This window comes from Haemorhous mexicanus, chromosome 14, assembly GCF_027477595.1.
Source record: "Haemorhous mexicanus isolate bHaeMex1 chromosome 14, bHaeMex1.pri, whole genome shotgun sequence".
Taxonomy (NCBI): Eukaryota; Metazoa; Chordata; class Aves; order Passeriformes; family Fringillidae; genus Haemorhous; species Haemorhous mexicanus.
The window spans coordinates 7,963,569-7,986,329 of NC_082354.1; the positions used below are offsets into that span (position 1 = coordinate 7,963,569).

Genomic DNA, 22,761 nt, shown 5'->3' on the forward strand with positions numbered 1-22,761 from the left:
TCAGGATATGCCTTTTGGCACCTTTTCAAGCTCAGAGGTGTTGTTTTACATGGAAAGAGAAAAAAAACCCTCCAACTTTCTAATGTTTTCTTACTGCTTGGTTGCTCAGCATAGTAAAATTAGCTTTCATCAGATAACAGATGAGACTGGAAATGTTGAGGAGTTGGAGGTGTCGTGTGGATCCATCTGCACCAGTGTGATTTCGTCCCAGAGCCCACAGTTCTCTTCCCACTGGACTTTGCAAGCTGGATTCTGTTTTCAGTTAGGACTGAAGCAGAACTGAGTTAGAATGAGAAGAGTAGCTCATTTAGAACATTATGTGCCTAAATTTCTGCCATACATGAATGAGAAAAAACACAACACTTTGATTTTAGAGGTTCACTTTGAATGGTTTCTTTTCGTGACCACACTTGGACTTTCTGCTGTAGTAAATAAAATCTAAGTGTAAATAACTGACTCCTTAAAAAACATTTTATGTTCACTTGAAATTGTGAACTGTAGAGGGATGAATATGTGCTTCTGCACTTCCATAGAAGATTTGCAAAGTGTACTGAAAAATGCAGTATTCCAGGATTTCCTTTGCGGAAAATAAAGATGTTTCTATGTATCAATCCTCATATCTAGCTTGATTCAGCAGAGCAATATTGATGTAATAAAGTGGTTCCATTTTTATCAAATGAGACCCTTTGGAGTCTCACAGTAAGAGAGAGTATTCTTGTTCTTCCAGATGCCAGGCAAATAGTAGCACATCAGGGCACAGTACAAATAATGCTCTCTGACACTTGAATGTATTCACTAAAATATTGTACATCAAAAAGCCTACATACATTGCATTCCCTGAATAATATCATGCTCACAAAATTGTTTCTAAACTCTGAGGTGAGCAGAGTGATGCATGCACAAATCATGGATACAATATTGCTTTTAATATGCAAAATACCCTTCTCTTCCACATCAAGTGTTTATAACAGTGCTGTGATACTGGAAGGAGAGTGATTACCATACCAATAGTTCAGAAAGTTTTTTATGTGCACCGTTAGAAATGTGGCATTAAAATTCCTCCTCTTTTGTTTGTTTTTTATAATGTCGTAAGTCAATACATTACACCTGTTCTTTATCACAGGTGTGATGGAGTCAGAATTTACTGATGCCTGGGAATAAAAACTGGAAAAGAGTCAGAATAGGACAGTAGAAACAGTGCCATGGTTAAAGTCACATTGCAGATGTATATACACAGTTCCACCTAGGATTTGTGGCTAATGTAATTCTTTATTGGAAGGCTTTGACCTTGTTACGGATTCTTGGCAGCTTTTCCCCACTCTATTCATTACTAATGCAAGCTGTCAATCACTTTGGTTCTGCTTTGACATAGATTGTGGCTCATAGGAGTTAGCTCTGTCATTCTTTTTATTTCTTTCATCTTTACTATCCTTTTTTATGGTCTTTAAAGCTGGAAGTATAAAAGGGTTATATGTATATGAAAAAAATCTGTTTCAGTAACTCTATCAACCTTGTTATAAACAGTCTTTGATTAAAACAGTTACTTTTGAACACAGTAAAATGAGGCTGTGGCTTTTTACATACAACATCTTGTAAATTACCCTCCCCCTCAAAATAAATCAGAGCTCCTGCTTGCATTACAGTGCTCAGGATTGATACAGGCAGATCAGCTGCCACATCCTGAATAGCATATTAGAGAGGTTTTCCCTCTCCATGTGTTTTGAAATGAGGGAGCCATCATAAGTGATGTCTTACTACATGTGCTAATGTTAGCTGAAGCAACAATTTCCACACCTTATTTCATTTCATTGACCTGGGTGCTGATTAATATTTTAAAAGCCTTGATACAGGTTTTCAGTTCCTGTGTCAACCAAGTCTTTGAAAGTTTAGATTTGAATCCTACCAGCCTGATGTTAAATAATTTAATACTAACCAATGGGAAGGCAGTGAACAAATCATCCAGAGCAATCCTTTTCTTTCAAAAGCAATCTAATGGCAGGCGTGTGTAAGTTTGAAGATAAAAATATGAACAATTCATTATAAAAAAAAAATTGCAGCTCCCTTTCAAATTAGAAGAGAATATTACTTTCTGATAATGGTGTAAGAATAGAAGAGAAATAAAACTTTGTTATTGAACAGTTATGGTATTAAATTCTGACACTAAATATTAATCTGCTAGGTGCTGCACTATTATTATCTGCTAGAATAATGAAACGGCCTTTTTTATGCAGAATTCAGTGAGTCCAGCAATTCCAAGTAATGCCCATCAGGTTTGCAGTTTTTCTGTAGAAATAGATCCAAAGGAGAGATTGGGCTGGCTTCTGAAAAACTCCAGAGGGTTTTTTCCTCTGTCTCTTCAAATAAAATATAAGGAGTGGGACAACAACAGTATCCAAATAAGAGAAGTGTTGCTGTCTGCTCTGGTCGATGCTGCACTGTAGTTTAGTGCACAAAAGTCTTGCTCAGAGCTGGGCACCCAATTTTCAGTGCCATGTGCAATCAGACTCTTTGTTCTCAGGAATTTGCATTTTAAATAGACAATCCAGATTAAGGCTAGGCCACATAGCCTCTCTTTTAATCAGCAGGAACTGATGCACAGATGTATTTTCTTCTCAGACAAAAAGCAAAATTCATCTCACTCCCAATGCGGTGCCTCAGCAGGAAGATCAACTGCTCTGTCAAGTCTATAGTCAGTTTTCCAGCATAGACCTTGCCATTTCCAGATTTCATTGGTTGAATTTTCCCTAAATATAGGCTTGTGCAGTAAAGCAACCTTTGTAGAGTGCTGCTTCTAATGGAAATACGTTGCCAGCATGGATGTACTGTTGACTCACTGGTCAGTTCCCATCTACAATTTCCCACTGTCCAGCAATGCTCTGCTCTTTCTATGTTTACATTTTGATTTCTGAGTAGAACAGTGAAACAAGTGGCCTATTCATCATTACCCTAAAAAGGAAGGGTTAGAATGAATAAACCTATTGTTGCAGAGCACCATCTATTTGCCAAATTCTCCTCACAGCAATTAACATGACTACATCTAATTGGGAAAAGGTTCAGGGAGATAGCTAAGGACTTGTTAGGAGGTTTTGTTCCTTGATGAGGTTTACTGCTGTAGTCAGAATTATACCTTTTTTAACAACTGTATTTACAAGATTAAAAGTTTATTATTTTTCTTATTAGATGTTAATGAGTTGGAGTACTTCACATTATCTTTGTTGTAGCTACCAGGTTTAATTTTGAAGATCATTTATAACAACAGTAGAGTAAATTATATGTTGAAAACAATATAATGGTCCAGATGTCAACAAGAACAAAAAAGCATAAGCCACATATCAGGCCTTTGATTCTCTGTGCAGCATAATGATCCAGCCACATAATAATGTCTGCTTTAATTGGCTTTAGAAAAATAACCCATGAATTAAAAAACAAACAAGCTTCAGGGTGATTTGGGCAGATCACCTGTACCAGTGAACTGCAGTCAAAGAAAGATGGTTGGTGTGTGATGAGGTCAGTGCACCTCCTCACCTGGAGCCATCAGCAGCCACACACCTGCAAATCTCAGCTTGCTAGAGCTCAGCAAGAGCTGAAAAATACTCTGGGTACTGATGGTACCAGTGTTTGTCCCCTCCTTCAGGGCATTTCTCATCTCATACTTTGTGGCCATGCTGTGCACAAGTATCAGGGACTGGAGAAATGCTTGCGCTGCAAAAGCACAAGAAGGGAGGTGGGTGAAGGTGCTGCAGAAGAGCTTCCTTCCAGCTGGCATCCAGATGTGCAGGTCTCCTCTGTCAGAAGGGGTCCCAGCTCCCCAGTCTGCAGGCAGCTGGGTGGAGACATCCTCCTGGTGACCTCAGCAAGGGACAGGCCTGGCTCCCCATCCCCCTGAGTGTGGGTGTCACTCCAGGGCTCTCATCCCCACGGCACAGGAGGAGCTCCTGGGGAGAGGGGTGAGCAGCCACTGATCCATCTGGCCTGAGTCACTGGGCTCTCCCTGCCAAGTCATTTTGCATCTTTGCTCCCAGCCTGGTCAGGGCTCTGGGTCGGGGCAGAGCATGTCTGGCTGCCCTGCAGGACTCAGCTCGAGTGCTGAGCACGGGGCTTGCAAAATGAGAACAAACTTAAAAGGAGGGCAAACCTGATGTTTCTATTAGCTGCAGAGAGGCCTTGCACTTAGAGAATGTGATGGGCCCACACTGAGTATGAAGATGACTGTAATACCTCTGCTGTTTGCTTTGTGTGTTTGCACTGCAAGCTCTTTGGCCCAAGGACTGTGCCTCATCGTGTATTTACACAGATCCAGCACAGCGGGTCACTGGTCTCAGTAGGGGCCTCCAATCTCAAGTGATAATAATGAACTGGCTTTCTTCTAAGTGTTATTTACCCAAACAATGCTGTGTTTCATTGTGCAGCATTGTTTTTATTAATTTTTTTTTCAGTTCACATGATATAAAAACATTGTCCACCCAAACACTGAGGAACAATATGAGTGCTCATCTCCTGCTGTGAAATAAAAATTCAATAGTTTCAAATATCAGTCCTTCCTGCCCCCTTTAGTCACTTTGAGGACTTGGGTCTGATGATAAAATGCTTTAAATCCATTTTTAACCTTGTCTGGACTGGCATTCCTTGTCTGGATCTTAGCAACATAACAAAGCTTGCTTTGAAAAAGTCTCTTCAAGAGGCAACCCCCAGCTCATGCAGTTGAAACCTATGTGAGGAAGGCCAGTTTATTTGTATAACAGCTGCTCGAATTGCAGAATCTAGCCCAACATCTTTCAAAGCATGATTGAACTTTATATCTGCAGAAATCTCTGGAAAGAGTGCAAACCAAGTATTTCTGAACTAAGAGATGCATTTTATGTAAGAAAAAAAATCACAAAAAGCAATCCAGAATATCTACTAAACTTATTTTATTGGAAGCAAAGATTCATTTTACACACTTTAATGCTTTTGTTTGTTTTTGAAATGTATGTGTACCTTTTTCTTCTCTGCTGAACTGCCTTGTAAGAAGTTGATTGTGCTTGTAGCTATGTACTAGATCTATCTTTAGTATAGTGAGATGCTAGGAAAGGCATTTGGGTCTTATCTGATTGTTTTGCAAAGCATACACAGTTGCTCTCAACCCAAACTACATGATGAAAATGAATGCTTGTACTTTAGTAATGAGGATCAGCAATGATGCCTTCAGCATGAAACTGCCCGGTGTAGCCAAGGCATAATTTTATTATCCCAGATGAAATAAAAATATGACCTCATTGTGTTTTGTATGAAAAACATTATTTTGAGCCTGTCTGGTTCCTGCATGCTTGCTGAGCTGTGTTGCTCAGTAATGTTTGGCACATGGTAGCTTTTTCTGAGTGGGGCTGGTGTGCAGAAAGAAAGAAAAGAAGGCCAGGTTGGAGCTGCTATTTATTTCCATGGTTTTATTCCTGCCCTTTGAGTTCTTTGTCAGACAGTTGCAGTCTGCTCCAGAATGACTCCTGTTGTTTTGTGAGCACATCCCAGCTGCAATGTTGGTCCCAGAGTGCTAAGAGAGGAAAGTTGTGTTTAGGGGTGGGAAAGGTCTGGCTGGGGCACTGCCTTTCCCTTCTTTGATCTAAGATAACAGGTGTTACTCCTCATATCAGTTGTCTTAATGAGAGCAGAGCATGTTCTTAGGCAGATGTGCACAGCTGTGTGTGCAGCTCCACGCACACCCCTCTGTGTGGAGGTTGCCTGGGCACAAACCACTCCAGAGAAGCTCTCAGATTTAGGGGGAAAGTTGTTTTTAAATTAAAACTTCAGTCTTGTGATGATTCCATAAATAACACTTTTTTTTCCAAGGCTGGTGCTTCATTCTGGCATTATAGAATGGAATTGTTATGTTTGCCTCCTCAGTCTGGGAATCCTTGTGGTGTTTTCTATTTTATTCTTCCTGGAAACATTTGCAATGAAATATGAAAGCTCGGTTTTCATCTACTATTAGTGTTTTCCAAGTAAAAAATATAAGACCAAAATTACTAGATATTGATGAGCAAGGCAAACACCCCTACAAACACATTTTCTTTTTCTCCACTTTTCTGTTTCCTTGTTTACTGTAAAAAAAAATTGCATGAAAAATGTGTTTTCTTATTCTTTCTTGAGCCTCACTAAAAAGAAGGGATAAAGGCAGAAATAAAAACGTTTTTCAAAAATAATTTTATTAAATACAAAATGTAAGATCCATTTTAATTCAGTGGTTAGTTTTCCATAATACTTTCAGAAATGCCTGTGTGTTTTCATCATCTGCTCCTTGAATTGCCTTCTCTGTCCAGTTGAAAATTTCTAACTAGCTCTACTTGAGTCAGTTGAGTAAGGAGCCGCTGAAAGAATTAAAAAAATAAAAAGTGTATGGACTTAATGAGCAACAAAGTTAGTGATCTGCAGCAATTACCCAAGTGAGTAATTTTGTTTCATTAATGCACCCTAAAGCACCAAGCTGTTTTGTCAATGGGCACTGCAGGGCCATTGCCAGGCTCAAAGAGACAGTTTTGTTACCAACCGCGGGGCGAGCGATAGGTTTTACCAACAAGGAGGGAGAGAAAGTAGCTCAGTGCAAGGAGAAAATTGAAGTCCATCTATTATTGTCACAGAAGTCAGTGGCAATGCTTGTAAAGATTCTGGCAGAGCAGGGTCACACATCAGTTTGTTCTGGCTTTTCCTTTTTTGCTTTTTCCCGTGGCTTTTCCAGTTTCTTGGTCACTGTGGTTTTTTAAGAGGGCATCGTGATGCACAGAGCATCATGGTTTGAAAAAGGAAGGAAAGAATATTCCTGGCTTAGTTGAATTCTTCTTGAAGGAAAATAGAAAAGCAAATAGAAACAGAGGCAAAGCTGTATTATACCTTGTAGGCACCTCTGGATCACTCAATATGGGACACACACAGTGTATGATATATTAAGGTGAAGTATTGAATATCCATAAAGGTGTACTAGCAAATGGTGTCAATTTTCAAACACTTTGCTTTGTCAGCTTCACAAATTTAAAATCAATCATCAAAAAGTCCCTGTATAGATCAGCTGAAGAGACATATAACCTTATGGTTATCTCCCTGATGAAAAAGTTGAAATTAAAGATGAGTTTATAAAGACTCAGATTGGCAGAATTCTGTAGTGCTAAAAACTGGGGTCGTCTGACCTCTCAGATTAGAAACAAATGATGAGGAGAAACAATGACACACAGTGCACTGCTAATAAATACATCTTGGAGGACAGTTGAACACACAGAAAAATAGATTTCACAGAGAAGCTTATTTTCAGCATGAATGCTATTTTCTCACTGCATTATCATAAATATGAGAGGGAAAAAAAGCTATAAATAAAAAATTCTCAGGCACTCCCTGGAGACTTGTCAAAAGTACGTAGTTTTTGTACACTGCAGTGTAAAAGTATTCATTAAAATTAATTTTTAAAATGTCCTGTCCAATATTAGTTGCCTGATGTCCTTCCTTTGATCATAAATTATAGATGAACTGGCAAAAAAATGAAGAAACCATGATTCCATTAATGAATTATTTAAGTGTGATTGTTAGTTTTTGCAATCATCAGCCTAATAAGCTCGGGTTTGTGACACTGAAGTGTTTCTTACTGGAGGGTGATGATGATGGTAATGTTATTAACATAATCAATGTGTCCCATGAGTCATGAAGCCAGCCAGCTCCTCTGGTGGCTCCATGGTGGCTCAGCCCCTGGAGGTGGCACAGTCCCTGGAGGTGGCACAGTCCCTGGAGGTGGCACGGCCCCTGGAGGTGGCACGGCCCCTGGAGGTGGCTCAGCCTCTGGAGCTCTCGTGGGCCGGCGCTGCAGGAGAGGGAGGTGTCACTGAGTTCATTCGGTGTGAATGGGGTTCACTGGGCAGCACCTGCAAAAGGCCAGGAGCACACTAAGAGAGGGTCTTGTCCCCCAGCAGCCTGCCAGTGCCAGTGGCACACGCCGCGGGCTTGGCCCACTCCAGCGGCGGCTCCGGCAGCTCCAGCGAGTCCGAGAGCAGCTCCGAGTCCGACTCCGACAGCGAGAGCAGCTCCAGCGACAGCGAGTGCAACGAGGAGTCCCGCAGTGCCACGCCAGAGGTGAGGCCACCCTCAGCTCTGCCCAGGGGGAAGGGTGGAGGGGAGCAAAGCCCCCTCCCTGCTAGGGGCGTGTTGGGGTTCTGCGCTCTTTGATGCTGTTGACTGCTTTTCCCTTTGCCGTTTCACATGTATGACCCACATACTCATTCTGGTTTTTGGAAGAATCTTTCTGGCCTACATTTGAGTTGCTTTAAAGAAATATTTAGATTTTTTTGCCAGTAGCTAGGGAAGATTTTATTGACACAGTATTCAGCTGGGACTAAGGAAAGGCAACATGACAAAGCCATCTCTTCAGGGACTAGCTAAACTTTTTAGTTGTATTAAATTTCTCCAGGGCTACATTGTAAACCAGATAAGGAAGCCTAATTAACCATAAATACTCCATAAATACTCCCATAAAACTAGCAGTCACCACTAGTTGACTGAAATAAAAGGGTACATTAAAAAAGTTGTCTTTTAAAAGGAAAAGCACTGCTTCTGTCTGAGATTTGTTCCTTGTCATCCTTCAATCTGCAGCCCGAACCCCCCTCAACAAACAAATGGCAGCTGGATAAATGGCTAAATAAGGTGAACCCCCACAACAAGACCATCATCAACAATCAAAATGAGCCTCACAGCGAGAGCAGCTCCCAGGCCCAGAGCAACCAGCAGCCCGAGGGGCCAAACAAAGGGAAGCTCAACAGCAGCCTGCCCCTGACCGATCCCAAAGACCGGGCGATCCTTAGTCCCATCCGAGAGAAAGCCAAACCACGGGTTGCCCAGAAAACCCCAGAGGCAAAAAGCTCCAAGCAGAAGTCACCAGCTCATAATGAGCCAACTTCACAAAGGACTACTGGGAAAAAGCAACCCAAAAAGGTAGAAAGGACTTCCAGTGTAGAAGAGTATAACTGGCCCAAACCAAATAATACCAGCAACACTCCCAAAGAAAAAGACACACAGGAACCCCCCGAGCAGCCAAAGGTTCGAACTAAAGCAGCAGTTGGGAAGACAGCTCCAAGGAAAGAACCACGAACTAGCACAGGTCTCACTTCAGAGAAGAAAAAGTACAGAGGCCCCAGCAAAATTGTCCCAAAGTCCCGGGAGTTCATTGAAACTGATTCATCTACTTCTGATTCAAACACAGACCAGGAGGAGAGCCTGCAGGCCAAGGTGCTGCCAGCCTGCACTGGGTCTGGCAGCGGTGTCAAAGTGAAGGACTCTGGCAGTAACATCCTCAGCGTAAGTAGCTTAACCAGCAATGGCAGCAACACATCCATTGACCAGACCAGCAATGACCTGGAGGAGCAGCTCTTTTCTCCTATCCCAATCGTACAAAATGAACTTCTGTCCCCACTGAGAGAATATGAAGAACTCAAATCTCTGTGGGTGAAAATAGACCTTAGTTTACTCTCCAGGATACCTGGACAGGAAACTTTTGAGACCACGTCTGTGAAAAGTGAACCAAGAGAGGCAAATGTGAAGCACAGGCGACCATCTCGAGAGTCGCCTACCCCAGCAGCTGAAAAACCCTCCACAAAATCCAAAAGGAAACACAAGGTAAGTCATTCTCATTGTTTAAAGGAAAGCACTTGTGTTTGAGCACCCTGGAGGTCAGGACCAGAGGCAGTGATTCCTCACTGCACCTGCAGCTGGGCTGTGGGGCGGCATCACAGCACTGAGGCTTTATTGGCTTTACAAAGGACTGACATTTACAAGTGCACTACAAATTAACATCAGAAACCAGTAAAAAGCAAACCCCAGCTGAAAAAAAAATCAATAAACAATGTATTTTTGAGATTTTTCTAGCAGGTTTTTCACTGTATTTGCTCACTCACCTATTAGTTTCCAGTGTTCTGTAATCTGCAGAAAGTGATGAGTTCCTATTAGTGCAGTTTCAGCCATACTCAGAAAATGTGACTTCAGTTTGGAAGGGAGGGGTTTATTGTCTGCAGAATTAAGGTGTTTTAACCTCTGGTTTAAACAGGCTTCATCAAAGTCAGTGGAATGGTGCTTGCTTATGCTCCTGGTGAACTTAGTTTTTGTATTGTTTTGTGGTATGAACAAATATGATCCATAGAAATATAATTTACTTAACTAGTTGCTTTCTCTGCACAGATTCCCAAAAAACAAATATATTTTGACTGAAGGCATTATGTTTTATCATGTGTTTTATGTTATTTATGCCCAAGGGTATCCTACCTTGTGGGATATGACATTGCACTTCAAACTAAATGTGTTTTCAGAAAAGAAACTGAGGTTTTATATCCTAAATGAATTTTTGTAGTCATTTTTCCAGCTGAAATGCTTGTACTCTGGTCTGCCTGTGAAAAGTCATCAGAGTGTATTTCTTTATACCCCAAATTTTATAAATCATTGTGAATATTACTTCAGCTGTCTGTTTTGCTGGACTTCTTGAAATCCTAAGTTTGAGGAGTCCAGTGGTAAGAGAGAATTAATGCAAGACAAAGACAGACAATGCCAGGCAGACACAGGGTCTACACCCCTGCCTAAATGAGTCACTGCACTGGCTCCTTCCCTGCTGAATTAAGTGAAAGTAATCACATGAGTAAACTCAGCAGGTTTTTATTCAATTTATATTCTAGCTGCACACTAGAGGGATGCAAGAAGGAAGGAGAAAAAAAGAGGAGAGGGATGTATAAATGTCCATACTTATGTATGTCTAAGTACACCAGGGTGCATATTAATTATACCAAAAATAATTCTTGCTGGGTAGCTTAGTGGAGTGTCTGTATCATGGAGAAGGAATCTTGACTAAAACACAAGTGTAGTGTTGGCAACTAAAGTGGGGGCTCCCAGGGGAGAAAATAAAATAAGGGGGGTTATATGAAAGGTGGAACCTCATCATTTCCTTGACTGAATCTTTGAATCAGAAAGTAACAAAATGGAGAATCTTGCTCTGGGCCTGTGCTAACATAAGCTGGGCTCTGAATCAGCCCTTGGAATGTTGTAATGTGATTGTTCACTGGTACCCAAGGGGAAACAAGCCAATTAGGATGACTTAAGAGTATACCAAGTTAAAGCTGGGTAGGGAGAGACTAATTTTTGTTTCTAAATCGTGCTACTAAAAGACTTATTTTAGATATCTACTAGTGGACTCGAAGACTGAAATGAAGGTTCCAGTGACAGAGCAATAATCACCTTTGCTCGTATCATTCTAGATCAGGCACAAAAGTCATGCCTCAGGGAATCTTCCAAAGCAAATTTCAAATGAGCTATTGCTCTTAATGACTACCCCAGCTCAGTCCTCTACTCCTAGTCCTGTGAGGAATACTTACTCAGAGAAGTTTTCCCATCAGCTTCTATTAGGTCAATGAGTAAAAGCTATTTACTTGAATAAGGTTTGGTGCTATCAAATCATTGCATCTGAATTATTAATTAAATTCCAGTTCACTACAGAAGATAACTTCAGCCCATGAGACATTTTGCTTCCTAAGTATCTGCTATGTCACTTGTTATATAACTTCATGTCCTGTGTTTGGAGCACGTTTAGCCCTGATTTCAGGGGACTTTCACTTCTCTTAGACCAGCAGTTTAACTGCTGCTGCTGTAAGGGAAATACACTGAGGTTCCATAGGTCCCCTGGATGGCAGTGAAGCTGTGCATAAGTGCTGGATCTTTGATGCTCTGCCATTTTTTGTTACAGCAGACAGAAAGCCTGGACACCTTTGTGGAAAGCAAGAAGCAGCGCCTGGAGGAGCCTCCAGCTTCCTGTCTGCTCCCACCTTGTATCTCTCCAATTCCAAACCACAGAATAACCAGCACTAAAGAGTAAGTGGGTTTTTGACATCACATTCCTGAGGGATTTCACAGTACTGTTCTGTAAATATCTTTGCTGTTGAGTCAGATGGGCTTTACAGCCCATCAGCAAAAGTGGCTTCCCATCCATGAGGAAGAGGATCCAGGTAGCTTTGGATGAGATACATTCCTCCTTCTGATGGCCTGCAGGACTTCAGAATGCTGCCACAATCCTGGGGTACTCTTCAACCTCCCTTCAATGTTTTCTCTTGCCTCGGTTACCTTTAATCTCTCTTGACGGGGAATCCTGCTAAAAGTGTGATTTATTTGATTGCCTGGAATTAATTTTTTGAATAATTTTCATGAGAGACAGTTGCCAGTTTTACTGAACAAAATAGAGAAATTTCCTCTTTGTTTTACTTGTGTATACAGCAATGCCAGGGGCCACCATCCCAGGTGTCTCAGACATACTTTGTGTCTCAGCAGACACACCATCCAATAATTTGTGCCTTTCAGAGTGTCTTTCAGAGGTGGCTATAATGCTTCAACAAACAGGTGCCACATAAATAATGATTCTGATTATAGAGTTACAAGGTTAACATTCTATAAATAGCCAAAGAGTCCAATTCCCTTTTGTTATTTTGTGTTTTTATGATTTTGAGATGAGGAGCTTCTTTCTGCTTTGCACTAGGATAAGCAAAGAATCAAAATCGTTGTGTGCTTCTATAAACAATTTGACGATAATATAGCTAAATTTAGATAAAGTTCAAAAACCAGTTATGAAATAGCACACTAATTTTAAAATCCTTAGAGAAAGATGAGCATAATTTTATTTATTCTGGTGTCAATATGGAGTACAATCTGTGAATTTGCCCCTCATTCAGCCACTGAGAAAATCAGAGTTGGAGTCTGGAAAAGGAAGAGTTGAAAGTTGCAGTGGGATCTGTGACATGTTGCACATTTGATAAACATCATGATGGGTGTTGCCTGATTGTCATTGCTGGATATACAATGAGCAGAGATATATTGCAGAGGGAATCAAGGATTATCCATCCCCAACACCTCCACAATCCATTAAAAAAAATCCTTCTATTCTTGTCACCATCAGACCCTAAGGATCCACCCCCAACCTGATGTTTCTTAATTTGAGCTTGTTTTCCAGGTCGTTAATTTGATTCCTCAGAGTTTTCAACCCTTGGGTATTCTCTGTTAAACATAATTGTGTCCATCAGTAGTTATTTCCATACACTAGCTTTTTCTCTCATCTGTCTGAAGTTTTGAAACAAAATTTTCTGACTATTTTTCCACCTCAGTGAGACCTGGATCACATTGCCTTTGTTGTTACTAGTGTTTTCTGAGTTTGCTTGAAGAAAATGCAATACTTTTTTGACTCAGGTTTTCAGTTCAGGTTTTCAACTCCCAGAGACATGCAACTGAATATAGATCAATGTATTTCCCAAAAGATCAGGAAGCTGGATGAGCTGTGTGAAGACAATTTCCTAGAAATTTAAACATTCATTTTTAAGCAGTCAGGAGTGATTCTGTTCTCCAGAAAACTGAGTAAATTTAGAAGGGGAGGCAGAAGAAAGTCCAGTGTTCAAGGCCATGGGGGAAAATAACACTTCAGGGGGAAAAGGTTGAAAGACAGGCTTTGCCATTTGGTCTATTATTCTCAAAAGTTCTAAGTTTCCTTTTAGAACTCTCTATATATAAAGGACTTTAAGAAATGAGGGTGAGTCAGCTACAGGTGTGATGATGATCTTCATCCCTTAAGGAGGTGTTAAGTCCCATGGTGGATGTTGTCACTTAGTAGGAAACTTCGGTCTCTCCTATTAGAACTTGATCCCTGTGCCAATAAGCCAGGTTCCCCAAGGCAGACACGAGATTTTTATTAGGCTTATTTAAAGGTACAAGAGTGTTTTGACAGAAAGACCACAATCTGGGCCAAAATTTGGAGGCATTCTGGAGTCTGGAGCAATCAGCAAGAGACAGGTCACTCCTGTTCTTTCACAGCTCCCATTGCCTGCCTTGCTGGGGTTTAGGCACTTGGATACATTTCTCTCTAATCTTCCCCTAAATATATGGGCTCAATAAAGCCAGCAAAGATGCACATTTAATCTTTAAAGGGTCACATGTCTAATAAGGGCAATTATATGCCTAATTTCCACAAGTTTCTGTGACTTCATGTACAATTTGAGTTTAAAAATTTCAAATGGCCACTTGTGAACTTAAAAGGCATTTGCACAACCAGAGAGCAGTTTTGTATTATGTAGTCATTGCATAAGCCATAATTACCCCTCTGTTTCTTCCCTCACATATTGAGGGGTTGATGCCTTTTCCAAAATCTGACCTGACATTTAAAATATACTGTTCAAACTATTGCCACTGTATTTTCCTTATTTCTGGTACTTAGAGCAAATGAAGGAATAGGTGATTCAGTGTGTTTGTAGGAATACATTGAAGCACTTCTGTGAAGCTGAATTTTTGTCAGGTCAGCTGGGTGCTTTGCAGCAGAGGATTACTTATTTATATTTAGTTCCTTGACAGAGAAATTTTAATTTAAGCATTAATTGGATGTACTGCCGAATCCCATTGATATATGAATATTTGATTGGTAGACCCAGTCCAGACAGAGACTGGACTCACCAAATGCTCACCAGTATCTGGCTTTTTGTAGCAACATGGAATTATTTACTGATGCAAACTGTGAGTCAAACTGGACTCATGCCAGTGAAACAAGCCCACCATTTAGCAGGCATGCTAGAAATCTGTCTGAGGCAAGCATTTCTGCATTTTAGTTTTTCAAAATTTCCCATTCTCTTTTGTTTGACCTTTAGTTGAAGATGCACCTCTCCTTGGCAATACAGATTAGTTGATCCCTTGGGTAGTCACAGCAGCATTCACTGGGGTTCCTTCATGGCACAGGCAGCCTTCACATCTATGGCAATGACTTCAGCTCCATTCAGGTGCTGCCATATGGCCCAGGCTAATGTGGGAGTGACCTTTCCCTGTACACCCCTGCAGAAAGTCAGATACACCATCAATTGCAGCATTTCATGGTGGGCCAGGGGAGGAGAGGCAAAGGAAAGCCAAGTTCCTGGTATAGACAAAGCCTGGGATGGCTTTGTCTCACTAACAGGCCAGAGGTACCACTGCATAGCACAAGGAGTGGATAAAGAAAGGGCAAAGAAAAGCAGCTTGAAACATGAGAGTAGCTGGAAATTCTCCCTTCTTCATGCAATGACCTCTTGTTGCCTGCTTGCTTGCTTTCTGCCCTAAAAAAAAACAGGCTGGGAAAAAAAAAGCATATGGGGAACCTTCTTCTTTGATAATTGGCCTTTTTAGACACAAAAGATTAAAACCCTGCAGCCAAAAGACCATCAGTTCTGCTTGTAGTTTTTCAGTGCACTTTGTGTTTCTCCCTAGATTTTAAATAATTTTAACTAACAATCATGTCAGCAAATTAAACCATTGAGTCTCAGTAATTATTGCAATAAATTCATTCAAAATTAGCCATTCCTGCAATCAAAGACCAGTTTCTTAGGCCATTAACAGCCCAAAGCAAAGTGACAATCTGGTTAACTGCTGGTAACAACCTATTTCATGGAGGTTATTGTTAGCATAAATGCTTTAGTGTAAATCTGAGGGAGGTAACATTGCTAAATAAATTGTCAGCTTAATTCCTGCAAAAACTTATAGAATTAAGTGGGCAAGGAGAAGAAAAGAAAAAAAAAAAAAACAGACAATTTAAACTGTATTTATTGGGGGGGGGGGGGGGTGAAACGTAAATTAGGTAGAAAAAATGTTCTCTAGAGCCTTTTATTTTGTGGTTAATTCTTCCAAGCCACAGAGTGATTTATTTGCCAGAGTTAAGTAGCTGCACCTGTTCCTTGGTTTGCCCCATCTTATATCTGAGCCCAAAGATGAAGTGAACTGGTGAAGTTTTAAATAGTGAAGGGCAGTAAACTCCTACATGCACAGTTGCACAGAAAACCACTTTGTTCCCCCTGTGAGTGCATGTTCATGCCTGTGGAGGGCATGTGCTTTGGGAGGCAGAGGGTTTGGGTTCTGCCCTGGGTGCTCTGTGGGTTAACTGTGTCTTCTTTGCTGCTGTACAGTCCAAGGACACGTGTGTGCTTCGTCGGGGCAGTGCTCACCCTCCTCTGGAAAATTTTCCTCTGGAAAAAGTTCAGAGTGTTGTGAGCTATAACTATGGTAACTTGTCTGAGTTCCAAAATGCCCTTTGGGGGTCAGAAAGCAAACAGATGGAGCTTTGAGTGAGAACTTTCTGGAGGACATATTGCAAGACCACATGTGCATGAAATCAGTCTCCTCCAAGAACTGCCAGTCTAGTCCAACAGGGTTGTTTGCCTTTGATCTTCTTCAGACCCATGTGTTTTCCAAGGACAGCATCCATCCATAAGGAAATATGAATTTGAGCTTGTTTTATTTCTTCAGTCTGAAGATCTTTAATATCAGAGAGTTTCAAATAAGATATTTTTAACTCTGCTTCAGTTGAATTAAAGTAGTTTTGGGTAGAGGAGCTATAAAACATGAGGAGTTTGTTTGATTTCACTCTGTGGTTTCACAGATAAGGCTAAAATATTTCTGTATCACCAAAGGTCCAAGTAGGGCAGTGACCGAGGTGTAGATATTGATACTGTCAGTGAAACTGCAGAAGAGGCCAGACTGAAATGAGAAAGAGCTGCTAAATGAGAAGTGAGGAAACCTGGGTCGCCTTCTTCTCTTTCCCTGGTTACTTTGAGGCAAAGGAGATCAATAATTCCTGACACTGACTGAAAGTGGGAACAAAACATAAATTCTTGTTGACTTAATTTGTTATTGAAATTTTAGTCAATAATCATGAAAAGTAAACGATCATGTAGTACAATATTAGATGTCTTACAAAAGATTAAAATTCAGGTTATCTTCATTGACTGAACTGGGACAATACCTAAAATAAAAATCTATGAGTAGATTAACATGTTAAGCAGTCAGTGAAGTCTTGGGTTTGTTTTTTTCTTTTTTGATGAATTTGACTGGAGAAAGGCCTACCAGGTTGATTTTTTTTTTTCTGGTTTTACTGTGCATCACAGCTGCCATTGCTAGCCAGCTAACAATTTTTGTACATAAAACAGACAATAGATTATCATGTTACTTGAGCTTTCATGTCAAAACCACATTCATTTTCTGAATCACGTTCAATTCATCAACCAATATTTGTTCAAGGGCTTTTGCCAGCTACAATGTATCATTTTAATATAGTGTTGAATGTTGCCTTTATTCTAGAGGTTAAATAATTATTATCTTGTTATTGTTACGGTTATCATTTTGTAGTTGTTATAAATTCTATTTTTGGTTCATATGCTGCCATGTGCTGTTTGGGGTTTTTTGCAGAGGTTGCTTATGTGAACCCTAATCCACCTCTTAAAAAGATGCTTGATGTTAAACACATAAATAGCCATACTTGATGTCAAAGGAACTAACCCTGTGCATAAAACTTTCCAGCACTTTGCTGAGTCAGAACCTCTATGACCTCTCAAATGAAGACTGACTCAAATTAGCATTTAAATTGGGTGCAATTTGTACTAATGCACTGCAAGTTGTCCTCCAAAGCAGAAGGTTCCTGCAGTCATCAAAAGGCACAGGCAGCTCTTCTGTTTTCACTGCTGTCCCCTTGTGCCTCACCAGGGAGGGTCCCGGACTGCAGGACAGATTGGAGGGCAGAGCTGGCTTCTCAGTAAATAAAATGTGCAGCTTTGTGCTGTGGAGAATTAACCAATATTCTCGAAGTGCAACTGGTTTTTCTGTGTGTCCCAGGAGCAGCAGTAGCTCGGTGAAGAAGGTGACAAAGAAAAGAGAAGAGAAGCTGTTCCCTCCTCCCTTGTCCCCGCTCTTGGACGACCCTGTGCACCGGCGGCACAGCAGTGACAACAGCTCCTTCAGCCAGGAGCCCACTGTCACTAACACCTCACAGACCAGCAGCTCTTCCTCCTCTGTTTCTAAACACAGAAAGAATGAAAATAAATCCTCTTCTAACCCCAAAGGAATCTGTGTAAGTAACCAGCCTCCGTTGGGGGTGGTGAACAAGATAAAATGAAATCAGTTCAGCTTTATTCTGTTGGATTTTTTTTCCCACACAATATGTATTTCTAAATGCTTATGTAGCCCCACTCAGGGGGAGTGGATCTTTGCAGAGCCAGGCATAAACAGCTCTTGCAAGCCCCGTTTTTAGGTCAGCATTAGGCATCTTCTTGGTGTTGTCTCTCATTCCCTGAAGCACCTGAACCCTGAGCCCCAGAGAAGAGCCTTTGCAGCCATCAACTGGCTGAAATTAGTCCCTTAACTCTGTAGCTGCAGCACTCACATTTTGAAAATAAAACTTCCAGAATATCACCTGAATTACTGCCCCAAATTCTCAGCCAGAATTAAGCACTGTAGTCATACTGAATAATATGGCCTAAACTAAACAGACAATAACAATACACCAAAAAATTCCTGTCCATAGTACACTCAGCATGTTAATAACCTCTCTCGGGTTTTCAGGCTCACAACAGTAAGGTTTATTTATGCTTAATCTTCATTAATTATTTGTAAGCTTGTAGACAATTTGTAAATTGGGGGTTTTTTTCCCCCCAGAAGAATATCACTATTAGGGCCATCTCCCCATCAGTGGTTCTCACAGAGACAGTCCTTTGTTGCTTGCTTTTCACCAGATTCAGGTAGACAGTTCTTTGTTGCTTGCTTTTCACCAGATTCAGGTAGGGGGTTTTTTCTGAAAATAAATGAAAAAGGGCCAAAACTGCATAACAAATTCACTAAAACAACGTAAAATTTCATATTTGTTTGTCATCCTCTTTTTAGGTGAAACAGAGAAACTCCAGGGTTTTGGCCCATTTTAGAAAACAGTCCTTGCTCTAGAGTTTTAAACCCATCCTTACTTTATATTATCAAACTGTATCTTAGTATCACTGTCAAAATTAAAAGCCAAGAAGCAAATTCTGCCGCAGAAAAGGCCATGCATGGCCCCATTTTTCACAGTTCGCCACTTTGAGAGAGGTTGTTACCCTGCCCTGTAATGGTAAAACTCACAAGTTGCATTGAATTGTAGGTGACAAATCACTTCACCTTATTCATTCATCCCTGTTGCTTTCTGATATCATTGTGTCACTTCAAGCTGCGCCAGTAATACACACGCCTTCAACTGAAATCAGTGCCAAAATGAACTGCATATGTCAGCAAATAAACAGTGCTGTGTAAACAGCAGGGCCTCTTCCTCTCATCCCAGCATCTCTAGTCAGATTTATCCTTTGTTAATCTATTATCTTGATACAAGAAATATTTTTCCCCTAAAATATGTTAGACTTCTTTTCCCTAGTTCATTGGTTCATCTGTAATTTAGTTTATCTGGTTGGGGACCAAGCTTGCCAGTTGCAATTGCCTGATTTAAAATCTTCTGTTATGCTTCTGGTTTTAATCATTGCAAAGTCACAACTGACTTCTGCTTTCCATTCTTCCCTCTGTAGCAAGAGAGGAAATTGTTCCCTGCTGAAATCCAAGCAGGCTCTTCAGCCACATTAACAGTTAGCTCCTAGTAATATAGAAAAAAAAGGTTCCATTAGTGTGATACACCTTGAAGGAGTTGAGTTAAATCTAGCCTGGCCCATTAGATCTCCCAAGCCTTGCTTTAACCACTGTCTCTAGTCAGTAACACCATGGTGTCCACCTAAACCTCCAAGTGTAAATTCCTGGGTTCAGGTGAGAGCCCAGAAGTGGAGTCAGACTCCCTAATTAGTCTGACTAATTAGTCTAATTAGTCTCGTGTTACAAAGAGGGGAAGGCTGGTTTGGTGAGGTGGCATGAAGGTGGGTGGGCTGCCTGGTGCCTTAGCCTTTGGTTTGTTGGGAAGGGTTTTTGGCAGGGAGGGTGGATGTGAGCCCTGACATGGTTGGAAGGTGTTGGTTTGAGCTATGGATAACAGTCCTGTGTTTCCTAGGAGGAAGAATCTCACAGTACACCCACAGCCAACACTCTTCTTGACACCAGCCATCTAGAACCAGACATGTGGTCTGCAATGCCAACTCTTTCCAATGGGAATTCTGAGCCCAGAAGACCCAAAATAACATTTGATGATGTGTAAGTTTTATTGACTTTGTGCTCTGTGATTGGGATTTTTGTGCAAGCAGAGGTCCCAGTGAAAGAGAATATCTTTGATTACAGTGCTGGCATTGGGCACCTGTGTGGATAGTGCTGCACAAAGGCACACAGAGTTTTAATCTTGGCAAATGAACTGTTGTCACTGATTAATGAAGATTCTGTTGATAAATGTTCTCAGATCATGAATGTTGGTTCACGGTAATTCTTCTTCATTTTTTTATTTTAGCTCCTCTAATGGAAACTTCTTATACTTAATTAGTTTAAAATATTTTTCCTTTTCCTCTGTTCAGCACACATTAATAGGTCCTTTGGGCAGCCAGTTTCTACAGCTACTTATTTTGCATTCTGGTCACCCATCATATCTCTGCATACAGCAGCTTCAGATTGATATCAGGTTAAGATTTAAAGAGATAAGTGGGCATACATGTCAAAATTCTTCTTTAAAGCAGTCAGCAATTTTTTCAAACAACGTTTGTCCAACTATATGAAAGCAAAGACTTGAATTAATTGATTTTGTCTCTCTAGGCTGCACAATGCAGATTATTACATGCAAGAGGCTAAGAAGCTGAAGCATAAAGCAGATGCACTGGTAGGTTATCACAGGTTTTTTTGTCTCTTTCCACTGTGGAACTCAGTGTTAAAAAATGAACATTATTGCACAAGATCTAAAGCCTCTCAAAGCAAGAGGTACTCTGCTACTGACTAAACTGTGCTTCAGTTTGTGCTCCATAAACGCTGTGCACAAGTTAAACCCTGAATGCCATTCCTAAATCTTATGTATTTGTTCCCAAAAGAAAGCTACTTACAATAGCTAGTGGTTCTTCCAAGGGGGAGCAGCAATCATGCTGTTTATGAAGTATGTAAGATGGTTTTATGAAAGTTGATGTGTTCTTGAAATTTGTTTTTCTATTCATTTTGAGCCTAAAACAGAAGTGATGAAATATTCCATAGCAGAAAGACAGGCAAATCACCTCACACCCCATTATCATGTGGTAAAACTGTTTGATATTTCCAATCTGATTGTCTAAAATCTGAAACAATTCATTTTTATGTACTACATTCATTTTTATTGCATGGTTTTAGCCTGATAAAGAAAGTCTCAACACACTTATTCCCGAAAAATCTGGTAGTGAGGTAGTTCAATGCTGGGAAAGCTTTTTAGCTTTACCCCAGAGGAAATTCCAGTAAGATGGGCCTAATTTTGCCAAGTGTTTGGATTTTTATAAAACTACATAATCTGACAGATTGTTTTCTACCATGGTTTGTTCTACACGAGCTATTGCCAGTTCTGAAGTATCCTTAATAAACATTAGCTTTGTAGGAAGGGACTTTCCCTCCTGTGTGCTACATAGGGTGCAGAGCAGTGGCTCATTCAGGAAGACTTAGTGGAACTTGACTCCTTTATTTAGTTTAACTAAGATGTCTAAAATGGAGTGTGGCCATCCACTTTGCCCCTTATAGAGCTGGGTGATTATTCACTTCTCAACTTCATCATTTCTGGGGGTTTTACATGTATATTCTATCATTACCCATTAGAGATTTTGCACTTAGAAATAAAAAAAAAAAAAAAATTAAAAATCCCCAAAACAATTACATGCTTTGTTTTTAAAAAGCAAACTAGCCAAACAAAGTCTCTCCCTCTGCTGTCAGTGAGCTGAAGGAGGAATGACATTTCAAGCTGTCTGCTTGAGTTCTCCAGGCTCCCTTTTGGCTTGGGGCACAGTGTTTCCAAGTGTGTTTTCTGTGTGAGGTGGGTTCAGGGTTTTGGCACCTGTTATGGCTGTCAGCAAGGTGACAGTCATCCCTCCCAGCGTGCCTGTTTGCAGGAGGTGGCCTGATGGCTTCCAGCCAGCTCAGCAGGGCACATCCAGCCACAGCCTGGCTCTGCAGGCTCACAACACCTCCCACAGCTGGGTGACCTTTAAAAAAGCACACATGGTGCTGGCACAGGGCTACCTGCTCCATGCTAGCAAATATTTACAGGCTCAGGCCCCGATGATCTCAACACGCTCCACAATTCATCTCCCTCTGCAGCCAGACACACTGACAAGGTGCTGGCCCTTCTCTGTGCTCTCACCTGTGCCTGTGCCTGCAGGATCAGGGTGTTTGTCAAGCAGCACTCAGAGGAGCAGCACAGCCCATCCCACTGCTGCCTGCCACAGGCAGTTTGACACCCCGAGTGCCCCAATGTGAGGCCATCCACTGTGATCAGCTTGTTGGCAGGCATAGATATCCATGGACAAAGTATCTACTTTTTCCTTCTGCTATTTGGATCTTTTGGATCTCAAGTCTTTTTTTTTTTTTTCCCACCCAATGCAGCTGCACACAAATAATCTCCATGTAACACATTTGGTGTGCAATCCTGGAGTGTTACTTGTCCTATGGAAACAATTGCTGCTGGTTACTTGGTGCTGACATGACAGAGCACAGGCAGCATTGAAAGATGTGTTGCAGTGGCTAGAAAGATAATGCATGTGACCTCAAAATGTGTCAGCAAATGTTAATGAGATTTGTGGCAGCCGTGTTCCTGAGCTTGTAGAGAAAATAGATTTCTGGTGAAGGGCAGGACGTTTCATGTCTTACGGGAGTGACCCCATGGAAACCTCTCCTTGTCTGGGGCTGCAGGAAGGGATCAGCTAATTTGGGTGGGCTGCTGCAGTGGCAACTGGCTGTACCATATGGAAGAGATCTTGGAGACCTCACTGTGTGCCTGTCTGAGATGTGACGAGCTGGAATGATTTCACCTTCTTCAGAGAATCCGATCCCGTTCCTGGCTCAAATCCT

At 41.1% G+C, this 22,761-nt stretch overlaps 1 protein-coding gene across 4 annotated transcripts in view; it reads left to right on the plus strand.

Moving 5' to 3' along the window:
- AFF2 (ALF transcription elongation factor 2) overlaps positions 1-22,761 on the plus strand; it is a 332,807-nt gene that overhangs the window by 283,592 nt on the left and 26,454 nt on the right. For 2 of the 4 annotated variants that reach the window (XM_059859352.1, XM_059859355.1), the window contains exons 10-15: positions 7,923-8,085; positions 8,602-9,621; positions 11,729-11,853; positions 17,641-17,875; positions 19,817-19,956; positions 20,503-20,566. In XM_059859352.1, coding sequence (XP_059715335.1) covers positions 7,923-8,085; positions 8,602-9,621; positions 11,729-11,853; positions 17,641-17,875; positions 19,817-19,956; positions 20,503-20,566 — 1,747 coding nt within the window. The remainder of the gene's footprint in view (positions 1-7,922; positions 8,086-8,601; positions 9,622-11,728; positions 11,854-17,640; positions 17,876-19,816; positions 19,957-20,502; positions 20,567-22,761) is intronic. The other 2 variants (XM_059859354.1, XM_059859353.1) reach the window with 2 other exon arrangements.